This window comes from Erinaceus europaeus, chromosome 12, assembly GCF_950295315.1.
Source record: "Erinaceus europaeus chromosome 12, mEriEur2.1, whole genome shotgun sequence".
Classification (NCBI taxonomy): Eukaryota; Metazoa; Chordata; class Mammalia; order Eulipotyphla; family Erinaceidae; genus Erinaceus; species Erinaceus europaeus.
Window position 1 is genome coordinate 85,995,490 of NC_080173.1, and position 23,599 is coordinate 86,019,088.

General features: G+C 45.1%; 1 protein-coding gene across 2 annotated transcripts in view; it reads left to right on the forward strand.

The window, feature by feature from the left end:
* Positions 1 to 910: 910 nt before the first annotated feature.
* Positions 911 to 23,599, forward strand: part of DNAH2 (dynein axonemal heavy chain 2) — a 140,962-nt gene continuing 118,273 nt past the window's right edge. For both annotated transcript variants that reach the window (XM_060204320.1, XM_060204321.1), the window contains exons 1-4: positions 911 to 1,023; positions 3,980 to 4,183; positions 12,544 to 12,605; positions 17,626 to 17,796. In XM_060204320.1, the coding sequence (XP_060060303.1) occupies positions 3,994 to 4,183; positions 12,544 to 12,605; positions 17,626 to 17,796 (423 nt within the window). In that variant the 5' untranslated portion in view covers positions 911 to 1,023; positions 3,980 to 3,993. The remainder of the gene's footprint in view (positions 1,024 to 3,979; positions 4,184 to 12,543; positions 12,606 to 17,625; positions 17,797 to 23,599) is intronic.

Below are 23,599 nucleotides of genomic sequence, written 5' to 3' on the forward strand. Positions count from 1 at the left end.
TTAGCTCCTCATGGAAATGTAATCAGTGGGCTCGCTGCTGGCTTTGTCTTAATTAGGCACTATTGATGGAGGCAGGGAGGGTGCCAGCCCATCCCCCTGATTCGCTCGCTTCCTCCCGTGTCTCCCAGGTCTCCCTAACCTGTATAGCTACCAGCCCCAGCTCTAGCTCAGCCCTCAACACACCTTTCAGCAGCCCGGGCCCGCAGCGCCCCCTAGCACCGGGTTAGGTCTGCCCCTCCTCTCACACCTCTCTCTCCCCTCACAGCCCCAGGACTCAGCCTTTGTTCTGAAGGAAAGCCGAGCCCCTCCTTGGCCGGGTCACCTTCCCCAGGGAGTTCCCGCCCCCCCCCCCCAAACCAGAGTCGTTTTTCAAAGCCAAATCCTCAGATTCCAAATATTCCAGCTCCGTGCTTCCCTCCCTGCCCTGCCATCCTACACCCCAGTCCGAACTGAGAAGGGGGAAGGAGCGGGAGGGCAGGGGTGCTCCAGCCCCGGTTTTTCCCGGGACCCAACTGCAGGCGCGGCTGCCTCGAAATCCTGGAGCGCCGTGCAGCGCGCTGGCGCCACTCGCGGTCGGGACGGCGGGCGCCATCTGCTGGGCGCATTGGGAAGCGCGCGTGGGGTCGCACGCAGGGGTCTCCCGGGCTTTTCGGTGGCCGGCGGGAGGTACTCCTGATTGCTTACCGCCCCAGCCCTTCCACAACGTCCTCACACCTCCTCTGGACCCCCACCCTATCCTGCCAGACTTAGGGACCTTCCTTTGGCAGCCCCGCCCTCAGGACTCAGGTCCTGGAGAGGAAGACCCGGCCCGACCCGGGCAGAGGAGCGGGGCAGAGGAGCGGGGCTTTACTGCGGCTGCGCCCGGGAGGCGACTCCGCCCGCCCCCCCACGCCCCTACCCCCGCCCCGGCCTGGGTTGCCATGGCGACGCGTGCAGGCACTGGCTCCGCGGGTCCACGCGGGGCAACTTCCCGGCTGGAGTGGTCGGGTCGGTCAGTCTAGGCAGGACGGGGCCGGCGGTGAGGTGTGTGTCCCGGGCAGAGGGCAGGAGGGAAGGAAGGTTGGGCAGAAGTGGGACGGAGGCTAGGGGTAGGGGTGAGAGTTGTGGGAAAGGAGAGCCAGGAGCAATCGCGGGGTGGGCGCTGAGGGGGCGGCAGTTGTGGGGGACGGGGGGGGGAGCAGGAGACAGGAAAGGGGGGAGGAGGGGCAATTGGGGTGGAGCTGAAGTGGGGGACAGTTGTGACAGTTGTGTGAAGAAGTTGTAGGGGGGTATGGGCCTGTCCCAGGTATTTCCTGAGTGGGGGGATAAGTCCTAGCTAATAGAACAATCTCTCCTCGGGATGCGATGTGGCACCACGGGGTGCAACCCATAAAGGGGGGCTCCCTACTTACGTTGCCAGTGGAAAGCTCTGAGCTCCCCCCCTCCCCCCCCAAACACACACACTCTTCTCTGGAGACTCCTGGAGGCTTGAGGCTGCGACATAGTAGTTGATTTTATTGATGTGTTGGCCTAATAGAACATTTTTCCTTGGAGCAAAGTACAAATCCTTCCAAGTTTGAAACTCACAACCTATGATCAATGTCCGTGGCAGCTTGTAGGATAAGGAAGGGAAAACACAGGTGGCTGGCAGGTTACAGCTGCCGAAAGTAGGGATGCTGGGGGGCAGACATTGCCCCTGGGCTTCTGGAGACCTACAGGATAGGAGCGCCTGCTTCTGTCCTGTGTTTCTCAGGGCCGCACCACTGCCCACTGTAACTCTCGGCTCCCAGCACAATTCCAGAGTCATGGCTGAATCTATTCTGCCCCCCCCCCCATTCAGTTCTTTGGAGTCAAATGATTTTAGTCGGGAGTCGGGCTGTAGCGCAGGTGGCGCAAAGCACAAGGACCGGCATATAAGGATCCCGGTTTGAACCCCGGCTCCCCACCTGCAGGGGCGTCGCTTCACAGGCGGTGAAGCAGGTCTGCAGGTGTCTATCTCTCCTCCTCACTGTCTTCCCCTCCTCTCTCCATTTCTCTCTGTCCTATCCAACAACTACAACAATAGAACAACAAGGGCAACAAAAGGGAATAAATAAATAAAATATTTTAAAAAATGATTTTAGTCTCGGATATCATTTAGCAGTTACTCAGCCAGATGTGCTAAGAGACTGTTCAGTACACACAAAACAAGGTTAGTACTAAGCAAGACATAAAAGCCAAAAAGATGTGTTGCAAATACGGTTTTTGTTTCTCGTTCTTCTCCCCTTCCTTCTTCCCAGTGCATTGTTCAGCTCTGGTGATGCTAGGGATTGAACCTGGGAGCTCAGAGCCTCAGGTATGAAAGTCGTTTTACATAACCATTATGCTGTTTCCCCAGCCCTAAAAAAATTACTATTTTTAAAAAATCTTTTTGACCAGAGCACTGCTCAACTCTGGTTTATGGTGGTGTCAGGGATTGAACTTGGGAGGACCTCCGCTGTCCTGGGCATAAGAGTAGACAACACAACCACTACACTATCTCTTCTGCCCAAAGCTGCAGATTTTAGTGTGGGTGGGAGGAGCTATTTTACATCTCCCTTCCTCCAGAGGAAATTTAGGAGGAAAGGAAGCACGTGGGAAAAGTACTTGGGTTTTGCTTCATTGAGTTCATTAACTTTGTTTCAGTGACAAAGGGTTGGGAACCTGGGAACAGCCTTTCCAGACTTTCTCTCATTAGCCCTGTGAGGTAGAGTGATTTGAGGGTATGTGAAACCACAGCCCAGCCTGGTAGGTCTTTTCTTATTTTTCTTGCATTCTCTTACCTACTGGCTAGAGACGGGTTCCTGAATCCTCATTAGTGGAATATCTGTTGATTTTCCCTCTTTTTTTTTCAGGGGTGGGTGTGAATAGGGGACACTCAGGTGTACATAATTCCTCTGCTCCAAGACTGAGTTTTTTCCTTATATACAGACAGAGAGGGAGAGACACCACAGCATTCCTCCACCACCTGAGAAAATTTCCCAGTTGTATTCCTGTGTGGTGGCTAGACTTTAACCCTAGGCAGACTGTGCATGGTCAGGCTAGCACCCTACTGGGTGAGCTGTCTTCAGTCCCTGAGCCACTCTTTAATTTCTAATTCCTTGAGGAACTGGATTTTTAATTAATTAATTAATTTATTTATTTATTATTTTTACCAGAGCACTGGTCAGCTCTAGCTTATGGTGGTATGTGGTATTGACTTGGGACTTTGGAATCTCAGGCATGATAGTTTCTGCATAACCATTATGCTATCTTTTTAAAAAAATATTTATTTATTTATTCCCTTTTTGTTGCCCTTGTTGTTTTATTGTTGTAGTTATTATTGCTGTTGTTATTGATGTCATTGTTGTTGGGTAGGACAGAGAGAAATGGAGAGAGGAGGAGGAGACAGAGAGGGGGAGAGAAAGACACCTGCAGATCTGCTTCACCACTTGTGAAGTGACTCCCCTGCAGGTGGGGAGCCAAGGGCTCGAACCGGGATCTTTACGCCGGTCCTTGTGCTTTGTGCCACCTGCACTTAACCCGCTGTGCTACTGCCCGACTCCCCTACCATTATGCTATCTACCCCTGCCCCAGGGACTAACTTTTTTTTTAATCTTCTTATTTATTTATTATTGGATAACAACAGAAATTGAGGGGAGGAGGTGATAGGGAAAAGAGACATATACCTACATTCCTGCTTCACCACTTGTGAAGCTTTCTCCCTGCAGGTGGGGACCAGGAGCTTGAACTTGGGTCCTTGTGCACTGTAATGTGTGTGTATCACTGCCTGGCCTTGAGGGGTTGACTTTTAAGGGTGTCCTAGGGAAAAGAGTGAGGACTGCAAAGTCCCTTGTGGCAAATGGAGCAGGGTGTGGGTCCCCTTAGTTAAGACTATGATATCAGGAGTCCTTTTATAAATTTGAAAGGGGATGTCAGATCTAAGAACTGGGTTGGGGAAGATCTGGCAGGGGGCCCTCAGCTTCATGGTGTGTGTCTACAGGTTTTGCTGGCACTATGTCTGCCAAAGCGGAGAAGAAGCGGCGAGGGAGCGGCCGGCCAGCAACTGGCCGGGGAAGCGGCCGCCGGGCAGGACGAACTGCAGGGGTTTCTATGACCCCACAGGCTGAGGAGGTGGAGAAGCCTGATGAGTCTTCTACCCAGCCTGATCATGAACGGGAGCATCCGTTTCTCACAGATGAGATTGGTGGGTGCTCGCTGGCAGGCAGGATGTTTGCTCTTAATGGCCACTGATAGTGGATTCCTCATGCAGGTACAGAGCCCCAGAGATAACCCTGGTGGCAATACTTCCCCCCCCCCCCCCCAGGTAGAGACAGAAAGATAATGAGAGACCATAGTACTGAAGCTTCCTTCAGTGCAGTGGGGGTCATACTCTAACTGGGGTCCCCATATGGCTGAGCAGTGCCCTATCCAAGCTGCTTTGCCAGCCCTCCCTCCCTTTTAAGTGAGAAGTATTGTGAATTTATAAACACCATTTCTTTGGACAGATCCTTTATCTTTTGGGAGTGATTCACAGACAAGTAATGTGAAACCACCTGCTCTTTCTTAATATATATATATATATATATATATATATGGAGAGAGAGAGAGAGAGGTGGGGGGAGAGTCCGAGACCAAGACCACAGCACCAAAGCTTCCTTCAACACAGTAGGGACTAGACTTGAACCTGGGTTGCTCACATGGTCACTATCCAAGTGAGCTGTTTCTCGCCAGCCTGCTAGGTCTCTTTTTTTTGTCTTTCTCCTGACCTACACTTGCTCCTTTTGTCTTAAAACCTCTCCAATGTACTGTTAGTTCACCGGTCAATCTCTTTACCTCAGCCTCTCCCTCCTTATTCCAAGTATTCCTTCTTGCTCTTACCCCAAGGAGGAGGGTTTGATCTCCTTCTTTTTCCCATTTCACCCTGGGTGGCAAAACAAATAACGTTTTTTCCCCCCTCCCTTTAAGCCCATCACCATGGAGACTCAGCCTGCTTTGCCACCCTTTGAATCCCAAGCCAGAAGCTTTCTAGTTAAGGCTCTGGAATCTCCGCCTTCCTTTTAACAGGGTTGTGGTAGACTAAGGAGGTTCAGCTTCAGGGCTCCAGGAAAAAGAAGCCTGTTGTCCACACTGAGAGGGAAGAGAGTTTAGAGCAGCTGCCTCTTGCGGCTGTGATCTGAGGGATCCTTCCTTGTGGGTGAGTTGGGACCAATAGGGCTGAAGGTTTCTGAAGCTATTGCCGTTACTGGGCTATGACTCAGAGCACTGGCCGTGTAAATATGCGACTGTAAGCTAAGTACAGACTTCCCTTTTCACCTGGGGCTTCTTTTTTATTATTTATTTTCAAAAACCAATTTATTGGGGCCTTAGTGATTTACATTAGAATTATTGACATGTGGATACAATCATCTCTGTGATTCTTTTAAAAAAAATTCTGTTCATTTTTATTATTTTTAATTTATTTATTAGTTAGACAGAGGAATGGAAAGGGAAGGGGGAGATAGAAAGGGGTGTGTGTGAGGGTAGATAGTATGATGGTTATGCAAAGAGACTCTCCTGGCTGAGGCTCTGAAGTTCCAGGTTCAGTCCCCCACATCACTCTCCTCTCTAAATTTCTCTCTGTCCTATCCAGCAACAACAATAACAACAATGGAAAAAGATGGCCTCCAGGAGCAGTGGATTCGTGGCGTAGGCACCGAGTCCCAGTGATAACCTTGGAGGCAAAAAAAAGGGGAAAGGAGTATCCTCGTGCATGGCAACATGTGCACTCTACTGGGTGTACCAGCACCCATCCCACTTGTGACTTCTTTACACTGCCAGCAGCTCAAGATGGAGGGCACTAGAACCTACTTTAACATTCAAGATGGTATTGATGGAGTATGGAGTGGGGAAACAGCCAAGGGTGCTTAGGGCCTCGCCTCTGGATCCAGACATTAGATGTTGGGCAGTACGCCAGCTCCCCCTGCTCCGTTGCTTAACGCTGTGGTCTATTTACATATCACTGTTTCACCTGAGGCCCGCCCTGCCTGCAGGGCACTGGTTTAATTCCATTGGTCCGCACTCTCTTTTCGCTTCCCTCTCCTAGTCACACCCTACCACTTCCTTCTTGGGATGTATAAAAGAATCTTCTGGGAGTCAGGCGGTGGCGCAGTGGGTTAAGTGCACGTGGCACGAAGTGCAAGGATCAGTGTAAGGATCCTGGTTCGAGCCCCCAGCTCCCCACCTGCAGGGGAGTCGCCTTCACAGGCGGTGAAGCAGGTCTGCAGGTGTCTATCTTTCTCTCCCCCTCTCTGTCTTCCCCTCCTCTCTCCATTTCTCTCTGTCCTATCCAACAACGAATGACATCAATAACCACAACAATGTTAAACAATAAGGGCAACAAAAGGGAAAATAAATAAATAAAAAAAAGAATCTTCTTTTCTGACTAAACACATTGGATTGCCTTCCGACTCCATGAGTCCCAGAGTCTCTCTCCTGTGATGCTAGCCCTACAGGAGCGAGTTCCTGATGCCTCTCCCACACAGCAGCCTAGGTTGGCTCCAGTCGAGTTCTCTCCAACCTAGAGAGCACTTGCTCGGGAAGAAGCACCCTCAGGCTCTCCAGGCAATTAGAAATGCACAAAACTGTCTCTTCTGAGTTCTCTTGAGAGCAGATTAAAGAGCCAATGAAAGAGCTCGCAGGACTAGTGCTCTGCTTTGCCATGTGTGTGACCCAGGTTCAAACCTGGCCCCCAGCTGCACTGAGGAGGCTTTACTACTGTGGTCCTTTTCACTGTCTCTCCACCCTGCTGCCTGCCCCCCCTCTCTTTCTCTGTCTCTCTCCTCTCTCTGTTTGCCTCTAGGGTTATAGCTGGAGTTCAGTGCCAGCACTACAAATCCACTGCTCTTGGAGGCCATTTTTTTTAATAGGGTCGGACAGACAGAAATTGAGAGGAGAAGGGTATAAAGAGATAGACACCCGCAGACCTGGTTCATCATTTGTGAAGCAACTTCCCTGCAGGTGAGTCAGGGGCTTGAACCCAGGATTCTTGCGTGGATCCTTGTGCTTCATACTATGTGCACTGAACCTGGTGCAGCACAGCCCGATCCCCTCTGTCTCTGTAAGATAGGCAAAAAGCAACAAAACCAAAAACAGTTTAAAATGGAAATGGCTCCTAGAAGCTCCGTAGCAGATGTAGGTGAAGGAGGGAGGGAGGGAGGGAGGAAAGCAGCATTTTTCTCTCTCTTTTTTTAAAATTTCTTTATTGGGGAATTAATGTTTTCCATTCAACAGTAAGTACAATAGTTTGTACATGCATAACATTCCCCAGTTTCCCATATAACAGTACAACCCCCACTAGGTCCTCTGTCATCTTTCTTGGACCTGTATTCAGAGTCTTTTACTTTGTTGCAATACGCCAATTCCATTTCAGGTTCTACTTGTGTTTTTTTTTTTTTTCTTATCTTGTTTTTCAACTTCTGCCTGAGAGTGAGATCATCCCATATTCATCCTTCCGTTTCTGACTTATTTCACTTAACATGAATTTTTCAAGGTCCATCCAAGATCGGCTGAAAACAGTGAAGTCAGCATTTTTTACAGCTGAGTAGTATTCCATTGTGTATATAGACCGCAACTTGCTCAGCCACTCATCTGTTGTGGGACACCTGGGTTGCTTCCAGGTTTTGGCTATTACAAATTGTGCTGCCAAGAACATATGTGTACACGATCTTTTTGGATGTGTATGTTGGGTTCTTTAGGATATATCACCAGGGGAGGAATTGCAGGGTCATAGGATAGGTCCATTTCTAGCCTTCTGAGAGTTCTTCAGACTGTTCTCCACAGAGGTTGGACCAATTGACATTCCCACCAGCAGTGCAGGAGGGTTCCTTTGACCCCACACCCTCTCCAGCATTTGCTGCTGTTACCTTTTCTGATGTATGACATTCTCACAGGAGTGAAGTGGTATCTCATTGTTGTCTTTATTTGCATTTCTCTGACAATCAGAGACCTGGAGCATTTTTTTCATGTGTTTTTCAGCCTTTTGGATCTCTTCTGTGGTGAATATTCTGTCCAAGTCCTCTCCCCATTGTTGGATGGGGCTATTTGTTGTCTTGTTGTTGAGTCTGGCAAGCTCTTTATATATGTTGGTTATTAAACTCTTGTCTGATGTATGGCATGTAAAGATCTTCTCCCATTCTGTGAGAGGTCTCTTGGTTTGGGTAGTGGTTTCTTTTGCTGTGAAGAAGCTTTTTAATTTGATGTAGTCCCATAGGTTTATACTTGCCTTAATCTTCTTTGTAATTGGATTCGTTTCATTGAAGATGTCTTTAAAATGTATGCGGAAAAGAGTTCTGCCAATATTTTCCTCTAAGTATCTGATAGTTTGTGGTCTAACATCCAAGTCCTTGATCCACTTGGAATTTACTTTTGTATTTGGTGAGATACAGTGGTTCAGTTTCATTCTTCTGCATGTTTCAACCCGTTGTTTCCAACACCATTTGTTAAAGAAACATTTTTCAATTTTGTGAATCCTCTGTCTGGGACAGGAAGGAGCTTCTAATTGACAGCATTGACTAAGCATCTCTGACCCCCCAGTGCTGAGTTATTTATTTTTTTTTAATTAATTAATTTATTGGATAGAGACAGCCAGAAATTGAGAAGGGGGAGACAGAGAGGGAGGCAGGGGCAGAGAGACATCTGCAGCATTGCTTCACCTCTTGTGAAGCTTTCTCCCTACAGATGGGGACCAGGACCCTGAACCTTGATCCTTATGCATTTTTTTCAATTTATTTCTTCCCTTTTGTTGCCCTTTTTTTTTTTATTGTTGTAGTTATTGTTGTTGTTGTCATTGTTGGATAGAACAGAGAAATGTAGAGAGGAGGGGAAGATAGAAAAAAGGGGAGGAAAGATAGACACTTGCAGACCTGCTTCACTGCTTATGAAGCAACTCCCCTGCAGTTGGGGAGCTGGGAGCTTGAACTGGGATCCTTACTCCAGTCCTTGCGCTTTGTGCCACCTGCGCTTAACCCGCTGCACTACTGCCCGATTCCCAGTCTTTATGCATTCTAACATGTGCTCAACCAGCTGTGTCACTGTCTGGCCCCTAAGCTTTATTTACTTATTAATGGGGCAATGGAAGAGAACAAAGCACCACCCCAGCATATGTGATGTGAAGGCTCAAACTCAGGACCTCATCTGTTAGTCCGGTGCTGTAGCCACTGTCCTACATCCTAGGCTGCAGTCTAAGTCTCTTTCTTGCTTGATGTGGAAATTTCCATTTAACAAACACATAAGTGGTTAGAGATTCAAGATGACTCAGATCTTCAAGGTAACACTATGAACATTCATCCTTGTAACTTTTGGAGCTGGGGTAGGGGACTGTGAAGACAGAAGGGACCCGCCGTAGTCTAAATGTTATATCTCTCCCAAATTTTTCTGTTGACATCCTATGTGATAGTATACCATAGGTGGGACCTTTGGGAGGTGTTTAAATCATGAGGGTAGAATCTTCATAAATGGGATTAGTACCTTATGAAATGATGCCTGAGAGAGGCCTCTGTGAGGACACAGTGAAAAGCCTAACACCTAGAAGAGGGCACTCACCTAGCTTTCTTGTATCTTGGATCTTAAACTTCCAGACTCCAAAACCACAAGAAGTGCATTTCTGAGGCGCACCTGGCTGAGTGCACATGTTAGAGTTTGGGCCCTGGTTCCCATCTGTTGGGGGAAAGCTTTGCAAGTGGTGAAGCAGTGCTGCAGGTGTCTCTCTGTCTCTCTTCCTCTTTATCACCCACACTTCCCCCAATTTCTGGCTGTCTCTATCCAACAAATAATAAAGATAATAAAAATATATAAAAAGGGGGTCGGGCATAGTGTAGCGGGCTAAGTGCACATGGTGTGAAGTGAAGTGCAAGGACCAGCGTAAGGATCCCTGTTCAGCCCCCGGCTCCCCACCTGCAGGGGGGTCGCTTCATAGGCGGTGAAGCAGATCTGCAGGTGTTTGTCTTTCTCTCCCCCTCTCTGTCTTCCCCTCCTCTCTCCATTTTTCTCTCTCCTATCCAACGACAACAATATCAATAATAACTACAACAACAATAATATATATATATATATTTATAGAAAAAAACAATAAAAGCAAAGCAAAGGGGAAAAACATTTAAAAAGAAGTACATTTCTACTGTTTTAATTAGTTAATTAATTTTTTATTATTTGTTTGTTTATTTTTTGCCTCCAGGGTTATTGCTGGGGTTAGGTGACTGTACCACAAATCCACTGCTCCTGGAAGCCACCCCTCATTTTTGTTGCTCTTGTTGTTGTTATTATTGGTATTATTGTTGTTGTAATTGTTACTGTGTTATTGTTATTTTTATTTATTTTTAAATATTTATTTTATTTATTTATTCCCTTTTGTTGCCCTTGTTGTTTTATTGTTATTTTTGTTGTTGTAGTTATTATTGTTGTTGTCGTTGTTGGATAGGACAGAGAGAAATGGAGAGAGGAGGGGAAGACAGAGAGGAGGAGAGAAAGATAGACACCTGCAGACCTGCTTCACCACCTGTGAAGGGACTCCCCTGCAGGTGGGGAGCCGGGGTTCGAACCGGGATCCTTATGCCGGTCCTTGTGCTTTGCACCACCTGCGCTCAACCCGCTGCGCTACAGCCCGACTCCCATTTTTATTTATTTTTTAGAACTTTTTTTATTTATTCATGAGAAATATAGGAGGAGAGAAAGAGGCAGCCATCACTCTGGTACATGTGGTGCCGGGAATCGAATCCAGGACCTCATGCTTGAGAGTCTAGTGCCTTAGCCACTGCACCACCTCCCGGACCACTGTATTATTGTTATTATTGCTGTTGATGGATAAAACAGAGAGAAATTGAGAGAGGATGGGAAGACAGAGAGGGGGAGAGACAGACACACACACACACCTGTAGACCTGCTTCACTGCTTAGGAAGCGACCTCCCTGCAGGTGGGGTTCTCTCTGTCTCTCTTTCTCTCTCTCTGAGGTAAAAGAATGAAAAATTCAACACAGAAGTAGTGAGACAGCACACATGCAAGATTAGAAGGCCACCTCCCCAAAGAGTGGGTCAGTGAGATAGTTCACTTGGGAGAGTGCCTGCTTTGCTATGCCTGCAACCCAGGTTTGATCCTGACCCCACTGCACTGGGGGAATCGTTCGTGCTGTGGTGGCTTTCCTTCTTTCTCTTTCTATCTAAAAAAACTTGACCAGGAGTGGTGAACATCTACACTTGGGCTGTTGCTACATTTGAACTCTTGTAAACATTGCTGCTGTGAACTTTAGTGGGCAGATGTCTGTCCAAGTTCCCACTACAGTTCTATTGGATCTAAACCTAATAGTGGAATTACTGTGTTTAACTTTTATTTTATTTTTAAATTTATTTTACTTGACAGGATAGAGAAATTGAGATAAGGGGAGATAGAGAGGGAGAAAGAGGGACTTCTGCAACATTGCTTCACCCTAGTGAAGTTTCCTTTCTGTAGGTGTGGACTGGAGGCTTGAACCTGGGTCCTGCACATGGTAACCTATGCACTCAATTGGATGTGCCATCATCTATTTTTTTTTAAAAAATATTTATTTCTTAAAAAAAAAAAATTACTTCTATTTTTTTAAAATTTGTTTATATTTATTTATTTTCCCTTTTGTTGTTTTTTTAATTGTTGTTGTAGTTATTAATGTTGTCATTGTTAGACAGGACAGAGAGAAATGGAGAGAGGAGGGGAAGACAGAGGGGGAGAGAAAGACAGACACCCGCAGTCCTGCTTCACTGCTTGTGAAGCGACTCCCCTGCAGGTGGGGAGCCGGGGGCTCAAACCGGGATCCTTATGCCGGTCCTTGTGCTTTGCGCCACGTGTGCTTAATCCACTGCGCTACCGCCTGACTCCCATATTTTAAATTTTTTAAGATTATTTTTCTTGGGGGGGTTGGTGGTTTGCAGTGCAGTTGTTGGCACATGGGTAAAATCTCTCACTTCCTTGTGAAAGTTCTCTGCAGAAGCCTCATATTTACAGCCTAGGTCTTTTTGTTTCAGTGTCCACCACAACCGACCACTATGTTAATTCTTTTTTTTAAATTTATTTTAGCTTTTGTTGCCCTTTTTTTTTTTAAGATTTTATTTATTTATTAATGAGAAACATAGGAGGAAAGAGAAAGAGCCAGACATCACTCTGGTACATGTGCTGCCGGGGATTGAACTCAGGACCCCATGCTTGAGAGTCCGGTGCTTTATCCACTGTGCCGCCCTGGTTTGTTTTTATTGTTATTATTTTTATTATTATTTGTAGTTATTATTGTTGTTATTGATGTCGTCGTTTTTACGTAGGACAGAGAGAATAGGAGACAGGAGGGAAAGACAGAGAGGGGGAGAGAAAGATAAGACATCTGCAGACCTGCTTCACCGCCTGTGAAGTGACTCCCCTACAGGTGAGGAACTGGGGGCTGGAACTGGGATCTTTACACTGGTCCTTGCACTTCGCACCACCTGCACTTAACCTGCTGCACTACTGCCCGACTCCCTATGTTTAATTATTAAAGGAGCGCCTTCATTTTTGAATTTTATTCTTCCCAGAGGTAGTGGTGGAGGAAACTGAAGTCCAGAAAAATGAATTACAGGAGCCTGTGCTGAATGTGGTAAGTTTGGGTCATCCCTGAGACCAATATTCCTCCTAACAACTGGTGAGGTCAAAGGATTGGTTATAGAATTGTTTATGAGTAATTCTCTTCATTTTTTTACTAGAACACTGCTCAGCTCTGGCTGATAGTACAGGGAGCCTCAAGACTAAGAGTCTCTTTGCATAACTATTATGCTATCTACCCTGGCATGAGTAATTCTCTTCAAACTGTCACTCTCCTCTGCTTATTCTCCACTAGTAACCTTACCATAAACTCAGAATCTCATATAAAGGTAAAAGTCATTCTTACTGTTCCCCCCCCCCCACCTGCCAGAAGAGTGTCGGGCTAGTGTGGAGGTGCCTCTTCCCCAGGCGTGTACTCTCTGGGTTGGAGAGAACTCGACCAGAGCCAGCTTGGGCTGCTACTCACTCCACGGTGCGGGAGAGAGGACTCAAACTCACGGTGGAGTGGCGATGCAATGTCTTTTTTTTTTTTTAATTTATTTATTTATTCCCTTTTGTTGCCCTTGCTGTTTTATTGTTGTAGTTGTTGTTGATCTCGTTGTTGTTGGATAGGACAGAGAGAAATGGAGAGAGGAGGGGAAGACAAAGAAGGGGAGAGAAAGACAGATACCTGCAGTACTGTTTCACTGCTTGTGAAGCGACTCCCCTGCAGGTGGGGAGCCAGGGGCTCGAACCAGGATCCTTATGCCGGTCCTTGTGCTTAGCACCACCTGCGCTTAACCCGCTGTGCTACCACCTGACTCCCACAATGTCTTTATTGATCAGAGAGCAACGCTTTCAAAGGCCAGACCTGGAAGTGACAAGTCGGAAACGGAAATGGCTAGGAAAGGGGTGGAGAAAGGCAAAGGGCTCTGGGAAGGTAGAAACTTCCTTAGCAACTCTTGCGAGGGTTTTAACTGGTGGGATTAATGATACTCTGGAGGCAGGGAGGGTCTTGAAAGATAGAACAAAGGAATGGAATGGGTGGGGATATTTCAGGCAAAACAATGATTATGAAGATAGGCCATAGTATCAGGAATACAGGGTGGAGCAGGGGGAGCTGGCTTAACAATTTTCTGACAGAAGAGGACTCTTAGGTAAATGAGGAACAGGCCTCTCTGCTCGCCCTCTTTATCTCCACCTTGGTGGCTTCAAACTGCACCAAGATGTATTAATTGTATGAGTGAAAATTTGAACAAGTGGAACAGGTGGGGTAGATAGTGTCCTAACTAGACATTTATTTCTAAGGCATTTAAAAAAATTTTTTTTTTTTTTTTTTTTACCAGATCATGCTCAGCTCTAGCTTGTGGTAGTACTGAGGATTGAATCTGGGACTTTGGGGGCTCAGGGATGAAAGAGTTTTTATATAATCATTGTGCTATTTCTCCTGCCCCTTAAAATTACTTTAAGAGGGACAGAGAAAAATAATAATTATTCACTACAGAAAAACTTGGGAGGGACAAACAGTAGAAAAAGAAATGAAAAAGTCATAACATTACTGACTAAACACAACCAATGTTATTATCAGTATACATATGTCAACCTCTTCCATTCTTTCTGAGGCTTCCCTACTCCAGACTAACTTTTTCAGATAGAAAGAGAGAGATAGGACCCACAAGGACCCTGGGTCCATGCTCCCAGAGGGATAGAGAATGGGAAAGCTATCAGGGGAGGGGATGGGATATGGAGATTGGGTGGTGGGAATTGTGTGGAGTTGTACCCCTCCTACCCTATGGTTTTGTTAATTTATCCTTTCTTAAATAAAAAATAAATTTAAAAAAAGAGAGAGAGAGAGAGATAGGAAGAGAGAGACTGACCACAGCACTGAAATTTCTTCAGTGTGGTGGAGGTGCACCACTAGTTGGTCCTTAGCTTTTTTCAAAACATATTATTTTTCTTTAAAAAATTTTTTTTTATTTTCCTTTTTGTTGCCCTTGTTTTTTTATTGTTGTAGTTATTATTGTTGTTATTGATGCCGTTGTTGGATAGAACAGAAAGAAATGGAGAGAGGAGGGGAAGACAGAGAGGGGGCTAAGAAAGATAGACACCTGCAGACCTACAGACCTGACCCCCCTGCAGGTGGGGAGCTGGGGGCTCGAACCAGGATCCTTACACAGGTTCTTGCATTTCATGCTACCTGCACTTAACCCACTGCGCTACCGCCTGACTCCCAACATATTATTTTTCATGATACTTAGGCTTTTTTTTTTGCAACACCATTTACAAGGACTATATAGTGTTTGATTAGGTATATGACTATTGTTAAGTTCTACTCTTACCGCATACTGTCATTTAAAAAAATATTTATTTTCCTTTTTAGTTGCCCATATTGTTTTTATCATTATTGTGGTTATTATTATTATTGTTATTGATGTTGTTGCTGGATCAGACAGAGAGAAATGGAGAAAGGAGGGGAAGACAGAGAGGGGGAGAGAAAGATGGACACCTGCAGACCTGCTTCACCTCCTGTGAAGCGACTCCCCTGCAGGTGGCGAGCTGGGTGCTTGAACCGGGATCCTTACTCCAGTCCTTGCACTTTGTGCCACCTGTGCTTAACCTGCTATGCTACTTGCAACAAACTTTTCCAGGTCTGGGTGTTATCAATTTAGCAAGGGGCAGGGGAGATAGCATAATGGTTATGCAAAGAGACTCTCATGCCTGAGGCTCCAAAGTCCCATGTTCAATCCCTACCCTGTCGCACCACCATAAACCAGAGCTGAGCAGTGCTCTGGTAAACAAACAAATAAACAAAACAATATAACAAGGATTAGAAAAATGATAGGAGGACCTGGGTGGTGGTTCACTCGGTAGAGTGCACACATTGCCAGACTTGAGGACTAGGGTTCAAGTTCTCATTCCCCATTGCAAGGGAGGAAGCTTCAGAAGTGGTGGAGTAGGGCTGCAGTTATCTCTCCTTCTTGTTTATCCCTCCCTTTCTTTTAAAAAAAAGACAGCTGCAGCCCTACTCCACCACTCCTGAATCAAAAAATAAAAAAGGCTGCTGAGAGTGGTGGAGTTTTTGCAGGCACCAAGTCTCAGTGAGAAACCCAATGGGGGGGAGAATAAACGATGTGCCTCTATTTCTATTTGTGCTTCTTTGATTTCAAGTTAAATTGACATGTATCTTATTTTCTCCATTTCCTTTATGACATGTTTTTCATGTCTTTTGTCCATTTATTTATCAGGGTCTTTGTTTTCCTTCTAGGTTCATTTATATCCTCATATAGGAAAAACTTTTATTTTATTTTATTATTTATTATCTTTATTTATTGGATAGACAGCCAGCAATTGGAGAGGGAGAGAGACAGAGAGACATCTGCAGATCTGCTTCACCCCTTATGAAGCTTTCCCCCTGCAGGTGGGGGACCAGTGGCTTGAACCTCTATCTTTGTGCACTGTAATGTGTGTGCTTAACCAGATGCACCACAGCCTGGCCCCCTAGGAAAAACTTTAGGTCACTCTCTATTAAATGTTATTTACCTAGAAACTTTAAGGAGAAGAGATTCTTCTTCCAGGAGAAGGACAGGGTGATTTCAAGGTCATTGGATTGTATCTTTCTATTTTCTGGTTTCTTTACCTGATTAAGCAGAATTTTATAGATAATTTTTCCTGTAGCCACCAGTTATGAACTATTTTCCACTTAATTGATTTGCTATTTATATTTTCTGCTGCTTCTTTATACTGTGCTCATTGACTTCTGCCTTATATCTCATTTATTTCAGTATCCTGGGGAGGCTGCATCATGACAAAACTGCTGATGCCCCTTCCTTCTCCTCACTTGTCACTTCCCTGCTCCTAATTGCTGATTCGGGCTACAGTTCTACATGCCCCTCAATTCAGTCTGCATTTGAAGTTGAGTCTTTCTTGGTAGTGCATGATTACAGATACAGGCATAAACGAACTCTCTTGAAAAGATGGTTTTCCTTTATGATTCACTCTTTTTAAAAAAGATGTTTTATGGGGGTCGGGCAGTAGCGCAGCAGGTTAAGTGCACGTGGCGCAAAGCGCAGGGACAGGCATAAGGATCCCGGTTCAAGCGCCCGGCTCCCCACCTGCAGGGGAGTCGCTTCACAGGGGGAGAAGCAGGTCTGTAGGTGTCTATCTTTCTCTCCCCCTCTCTGTCTTCCCCTCCTCTCTCCATTTCTCTCTGTCCTGTCCAACAACGAATGACATCAATAACAACAATATAACCACAACAAGGGCAACAAAAGGGGGAAAAATGGCCTCCAGGAGCAATGGATTCATGGTGCAGTGTTGTTAAAATTCAGAGGCTCTTGCTGGCCGGGCTAGCTTCACGGGCGGGTAACAGAGACGACCAGAGACATACGGCTGGGCAGGGAAGCTGTATTTCTTTATTCAGGAACAACGATTCATAAACTAAACCAAACTAATCACCAAACAGAACTCTGCTGTCTCTTTGCAGCGCAAGCACTCTCTCTTACTCTGGAACTCAGGAACCCCTCTCGCAAGCACTCTCTCTAATTCTGCAACTCTGGAACTCAGGAACCCTCTTTCTGGGTTCCTAGGGGCGGGGCCAAGCGGCCGCGAAACTAACTGGACTGATCCAATTCTCTTGGTAGGGAAGAACTAGAACCCAATGTAAAGCATACAACAGTGCAGGCACTGAGCCCCAGCAATAACCCTGGAGGCAAAAGAAAAAAAAGATGTTTTATTTATTTTGGAGACAGAAAATGAGGGGAGGGGAAGGTAGAGTGGGGGAAAGAGAAACACCTGCAGCACTGCTTCCCTCCCTGTAGGTGACAGCTGGGGGGGCTTGACCGCAGGCCCTTGAGCATTATAACATGTTCTCCACTGGTGCACCATTTCGGCCCCTACAATCCATGCTTTATTATTCTTAGAGGTAAGAGAGTCCTTTGTTTTGTTTCTTCAAAAGCTTAAAACTTACCGTGCAGTTCATCCTGTGCTGGACCTGTCTGGCTTTGCTCATCACTGGTCCTTACATGTGATCAGGGAGGGGAGAAATGACTCACCCCACAGCTGTAACTGCTTCAACTCTGTCTGCTCTCCTTTTGTAGAAGCCCTATTTCCTGTCCCGGACTGTGCTGACAGGACTGGCCGATGCCACATGGACAGAGGAGCATGATGCCATTCTGGAACAGTTTGCCCAGGACCCTTCCGAACCCATTCTCACCATCTTTATTGACCCCATCCTGGGGCTGAAGCTTGAGCTGGGCATGCCTGTGCAGGTGGGTACCTCGCTTTCCTAGTCTCCAAGGCAGTTCTCTGAGGGACAGAGTGTTCTATTTGGCTCTGTCACCTTGAGTCTTACTACCCTCCCACGGTCTACTCCTTAGCTCCATGGCATGTCATGTTCCCGTTCCCTGTTTGAAAGCAGAGATGAGGCAGGGCTTTGATAACTTCACGGTGTGGTGGGGAAGACAGACACATAAAAATATCTGTAGCATGTCGCCCAAGTTTCATAGGAGCTTTGTGGGAACGACTAATGTACCCAGTGGAAGACTGGCATGGCTTATTGATGGAGGTGATAACTGACTTGGGAATGAAGGGTGGGTAGGATTTCATGGAGGCTGGGGGGGAACTGTCCTGGTAAAGAGCACTTCCTGTGTAAATAAAAGAGGGATTATAGGAAACAATACCGAAAAGGTAGAGTGAGGTCATCTCTTGAAGGGCCTTGTATGTTATGTTAAGCAATTTAGACTCTACTCCAGAGGGAACTATTGAAGGCCCTGGAGGAGAGAGAGAGGGAGGGAAGGAGGGAAGAAGAAAAGGAGAGAGAGAAGGAGGGAGGGGGAGAGAGAGAGAGAGAGAGGGTCCTGCAGATCTGTGCCATCACTCATGAAGCGTCCCTCCTGCAGGTGGGGAGGGAGGGCTTGAGCCTGAGTCCTTGGGCATGCAATCTGTGTACTTAACTGGGTGTGGCCCCTAAAAGCCTTTTAAACTTTTCCCTGTGTTTGACTGCTTTTGAAATAACATGTTGGAAAAGAAAGACTATTATTTATTTGCTTTTATTGGCAGCACATGTACAAAACTCAAGATGATAGTGAAATTCGCCGGCCTTGACAATAATGATAACCATTTGTGAAGCATTCCACATTAAACATAGGCATAAAAAATTCATGGCTTTTTCCTGTACACTGACAATTAAGTGTAAAACATTCGGGAAAAGATTTTGTTCATGAAAAGAACAAACATTTGCGAAAAAGATATGTAAGCTTGATAGGAAAGAAAACTTAAAAATTATTTGTTAATGGGAGAGAGCACCTGACATAATTCTGGAACATGCCATGCCAGGGATCAAACTCAGGACCTCATACTTGAAAGTTCAATGCTTTACCCATTGTGCCACCTCCCAGGCTGTAAGAAAACAACTTTTTTTTTTTTTTCCTGCAAGCCATGTAAGAAGATTTGAGTAGCTGGTGTGAGCCACAGCCTGTTTCTCAATAGGGATCTATAAAGATCATTCCATCTAAAAAATGTGGTGTTTCAATGCAATTCAAATAAAAGTACCCTTGACATTTTGTGTAAGGATTTAAAAGATAAATCCAGAAAACTGTATGAATATAGCAGAGATAATGATGAAGGAAATTGGTCAAGGAAACTTGTGAATACGATGATCTTTTATTAAACCATGGTTATTAAAACAGAGTTATGGGGCCAGGCAGTGGCACACATGGTTAAAACTTCATGAGTGCTGAAGCAGGGCTGGCTGCAGGTGTCTCTCTCCCTCTCTATCTCCTCTGCCCCTCTCAATTTCTCTCTATTTCTATCCAATAATAAATAAATTAAATAACAAAAACAGGGGCCAGGTGGTGGCTCACCTGTTTAAGTGCACAAGGACCCAGATTCAATCCCCCAGCCCCCACCTGCAAGGGGAAAGCTTCATGAGTGGTGAAGCAGGTCTGTAGGTGTCTCTCTGTCTTTCTCCCTCTCCCTTCCCTCTCGATTTCTGGCTGTCTCTATCCAGTAAATAAATAAATATGATAAAAAATAAGAAATAATAATAATAAAAACAGTTGTGTTGGAGCAGGAATATGCCTTATGTATTTCTTTTTTTTTAATTTGCTCTTCTCCCCCCCTTTTGTATCCCTTGTTGTTTTATTGTTGTTGTAGTTATTATTGTTGTTGTTATTAATGTCATTGTTGGGGGGGAGAGAAAGATAGACACCTGCAGGCCTGCTTCACTGCCAGCCAAGCTGACTCCCCTGCAAGTGGGGAGCTGGGGTTAGAGCCGGGATCCTTACGCAGGTCCTTGTGTTTGGCGCCATGTGCGCTTTACCCAGTGTGCTACTGCCCGACCTTCAGAAATATGCTTTATAAGTAACAGTAGAGAAACACAAAGTAGTCTTTGGCCCTGACTGCAACCATGTAAGTTTCTCTACCCCGATCTCTTACCCGCTCCCTCCCCAGCCTCCGGACCACCACGTGAGCAGCAGGTAAGTCAGCTCTCAGTTTTCTTTCTTTCTTTTTCTCTACCTCTCTCTGTCTTTCCCTAATATGTTTTTGTGTCCAATAAAGTTTGATTTACCTGAATAAAAAAAAAAGAGGGGGTCGGGCTGTAGCGCAGTGGATTAAGCGCACATGGCGCGAAGCGCAGGGACCCAGTAAGGATCCCAGTTAGAGCACCCAGTTCCCCACCTGCAGGGGAGTCGCTTCACAGGCGGTGAAGCAGGTCTGCAGGTGTCTATCTTTCTCTTCCCCTCTCTGTCTTCCCCTCTTCTCTCCATTTCTCTCTGTCCTATCCAACAACGAAGGACATCAACAATAATAATAATAACCACAACTACCTGGCTACAACAACCTGGTCAACAAAAGGGGGAAAAAATGGCGTCCAGGAGCAATGGATTCATGGTGCAGGCACTGAGCTCCAGCAATAACCCTGGAGGCAGAAAAGAGAGAAACACAAAGTACAGAAAAATGTGTAAGCATTTTTCTATTAAAATGACTTTCATCAAGGCCCCAGCTCCCCACCTGCAGGGGAGTCGCTTCACAAGCAGTGAATCAGGTCTGCAGGTGTCTTTCTCTCCCCCTCTGTCTTCCCCTCCTCTCTCCATTTCTCTCTGTCCTAACAACAACGACATCAATAACAACAAAAAACAATAAGGGCAACAGAAGGGAAAATAAACAAATAAAATACAAAAAAAATTTTTAAATGACAATATTTGTGGGGTGGTCAGATTATTCAATGATTAGTTTTGCTATTAACCTGTCTTATAGGACTAGCAAGATAGCTCACCTCTGCCAGTGTGTGCAATCCTGGTTTGAGCCCACAATACGTCATATTAGGAGGACTTAGCTCAGAGTGGTAAAGTCTTGGAGCCAAATTAAAAAAAAAAAATCTGTTTTTTAGGGGAAGATAGCATAATGGTTATGCAAAAAAGACTTGCCTGAGGCTCACAGGTCCCAGATTCAATTCACAACATCATCATAAACCAGAGCTGAGCAGTGCTCTAGTAAAATAAATGAACAAATAAACAAACAAACAAAATCTGTCTATCTAAAGGAAGAAAATAGGAGAGATGGTTTTTCCAGAGTGATTCTCTGGTTTTCTCTCTTTAAAAAAAAAAAAAATCTTGGGAGTTTGGCAGTAGCGCAGTGGGTTAAGCATGCACGTGGCGCAAAGCACAAGGATCCGGGTTCCAGCCCCCAGCTCCCCGCCTGCAGGGGATTCGCTTCACAAGCGGTGAAGCAGGTCTGCAGGTGTCTATCTTTCTCTCCCCCTCTGTCTTCATTTCCTCTCTCCATTTCTCTCTGTCCTATCCATCAATGATGGTACCAATAACAACAACAATAATAACTACAACAATAAAACAAGGGCAACAAAATGGAATAAAAAATAAATATATTTTTAAAAGTTTAAAAAATCTTTAAAAAGTAATAAGAAAGTGAGATTACATCAAACTAGAAGCTTAGTTTAAGAGGACTAAAGCAACAACAACAACAAAAAATCAACAAAATGAAGGAGTAATCTATGGAATAGGAAAAAACATATGATTTATTTTTAAACCAGAGCACTGCTTAGCTCTAGCTTATGGGCAGGGCACTGAATTTGGGACTTCAATGCCTCTGACATGAGAATCTCTTTGGATGTTATTCTATCTCCCCAACCCAGGGAAAACATATTTGCAAATTTTCATATGTCTGAAAAGAGGTTAATGTCTAAAAATATATATAGATCGCATAAACTCCAACAGTCAAAAAGTAGCCACCTCCTGTAAACAAACAAACAAACTGGTTAAAAATTGTGCAGAGAGGTAGCAGGGCGGTTAAGCACACGTGGCGCAAAGCCCAAAGACTGGAGTAAGGATCCCAGTTTGAGCCCCCGGCTCCCCACCTGCAGGGGAGTTGCTTCACAGGCGGTACAGCAGGTCTGCAGATGTCTCTGTTTCTCTCCCCCTCTCTGTCTTCCCCTCCTCTCTCCATTTCTCTCTGTCCTATCTAACAATGACAACATGAATAACAACAATAATAACTGTAACAATAAAAAACAACAAGGGCAACAAAAGGGAAAATAAATAAATATTAAAAAATTTTTTAAAAAGATAAAAAATTAGGCAGAGGAATTAAATAGGTACTTTTCTGAAGAAAACATATTGAATCCCAACAGGTACATAAAAGGGTGCTCAGTATCATGTATCACCAGAGTTAAAAGCAAAGCAAATCAAAACCACCTCATACCCATCAGGAAGGCTGCAATCAAAGATAAGAGACAACAGGTGTTGAGAAGGATGTGGGAAAAAGAGAACCCTTGTGCACTGTTGGTAGGAATGTAAATTGGTTCAGCCACTACTGTATGAAGAAAACAATATGGAGATTCCTCAAACAATGGAAAGTAGATCTACTGTATATGATCCAGCAATTACACTTCTGGATGTGTAGCCGAAGAAAGTGAAGATATTCAGTCAGAAAAACCATCTGCATCCCCGTATTCTTGGCATCGTTATTTACAATAGCTAAGGCATGGGAACAACCTAAGTGTCCACTAATGGGTGAATGATTAAAGAAGTAATTCTCTCTCCCTCTCCCTCTCCCTCTCTCTCTCTTTCTCTCTCCCTCTCTCTCTCTTTCTGTCTTTCTCCCTCTCCCTCCCTCTCCCTCTCCCCCCCTCTCTTACACACACACACACACACACACACACACACACACACACACACACACACACACACACACACACACATATTATTCAGCCACATAAGAGTTTTCAGACCTAAGTGATATCAAATGAAATTGTTGCTGGGTCTATAGTGCTTTTTTTTTTTTTCCTTCTAGTGATGACAAGAAGTTTCATATTATTAACTTCAGTTAAAGCAAAATGCACTTGGTTATTCTTTTTTCATAGCACTGAAAAAAATAAGTGACAACATGACCCAAACAAGAGCACAAAGCCTCTGGTCACAGGGTAAAATAATGCACTACCAGGCAGAAATGAATTGCTGAAACAAATGGTTAGGAAGAAAAATAACCAAAACCAAGGAAATAAGGCCCAGGACATTGGTCCCAGGTTCATGTCAGACCTTAGCAGTACTTTAGTGTCTCTCTCTCTCTCCTTTTTAATATTTACTTATTCCCTTTTGTTGTCCTTGTTGTTTTATTGTTGTAGTTATTATTGTTGCCATCATTGTTTGATAGGACAGAGAGAAATCGAGAGAGGAGGCGAAGACAGAGAGGGGAAGACAGACGGGGGGAGAGAAAGATAGACAGCTGCAGACCTGCTTCGCCTCCTGTGAAGCGACTCCCCTGCCGCTTTGCACCACCTGCGCTTAACCCGCTGTGCTACCGCCCGACTCCCCTAGTCTCTCTTTTTAATGAAAATGAATATATATTATTTTTCACCAGAGCACTGATCAACTCTCTGTTATGGTGGTGCCAGGGGTTTCAAACCTGGACTCTCATGCATGAAAGTCTTTTATTTATGTATAAAACATTTTTATTTATTTATTTATTTTTTGTACTGTTAAATGGGAATCTGGGGAATGTTATGCATGTACAAACTACTGTATTTACTGTTGAATGTAAAACATTAATTCCCCA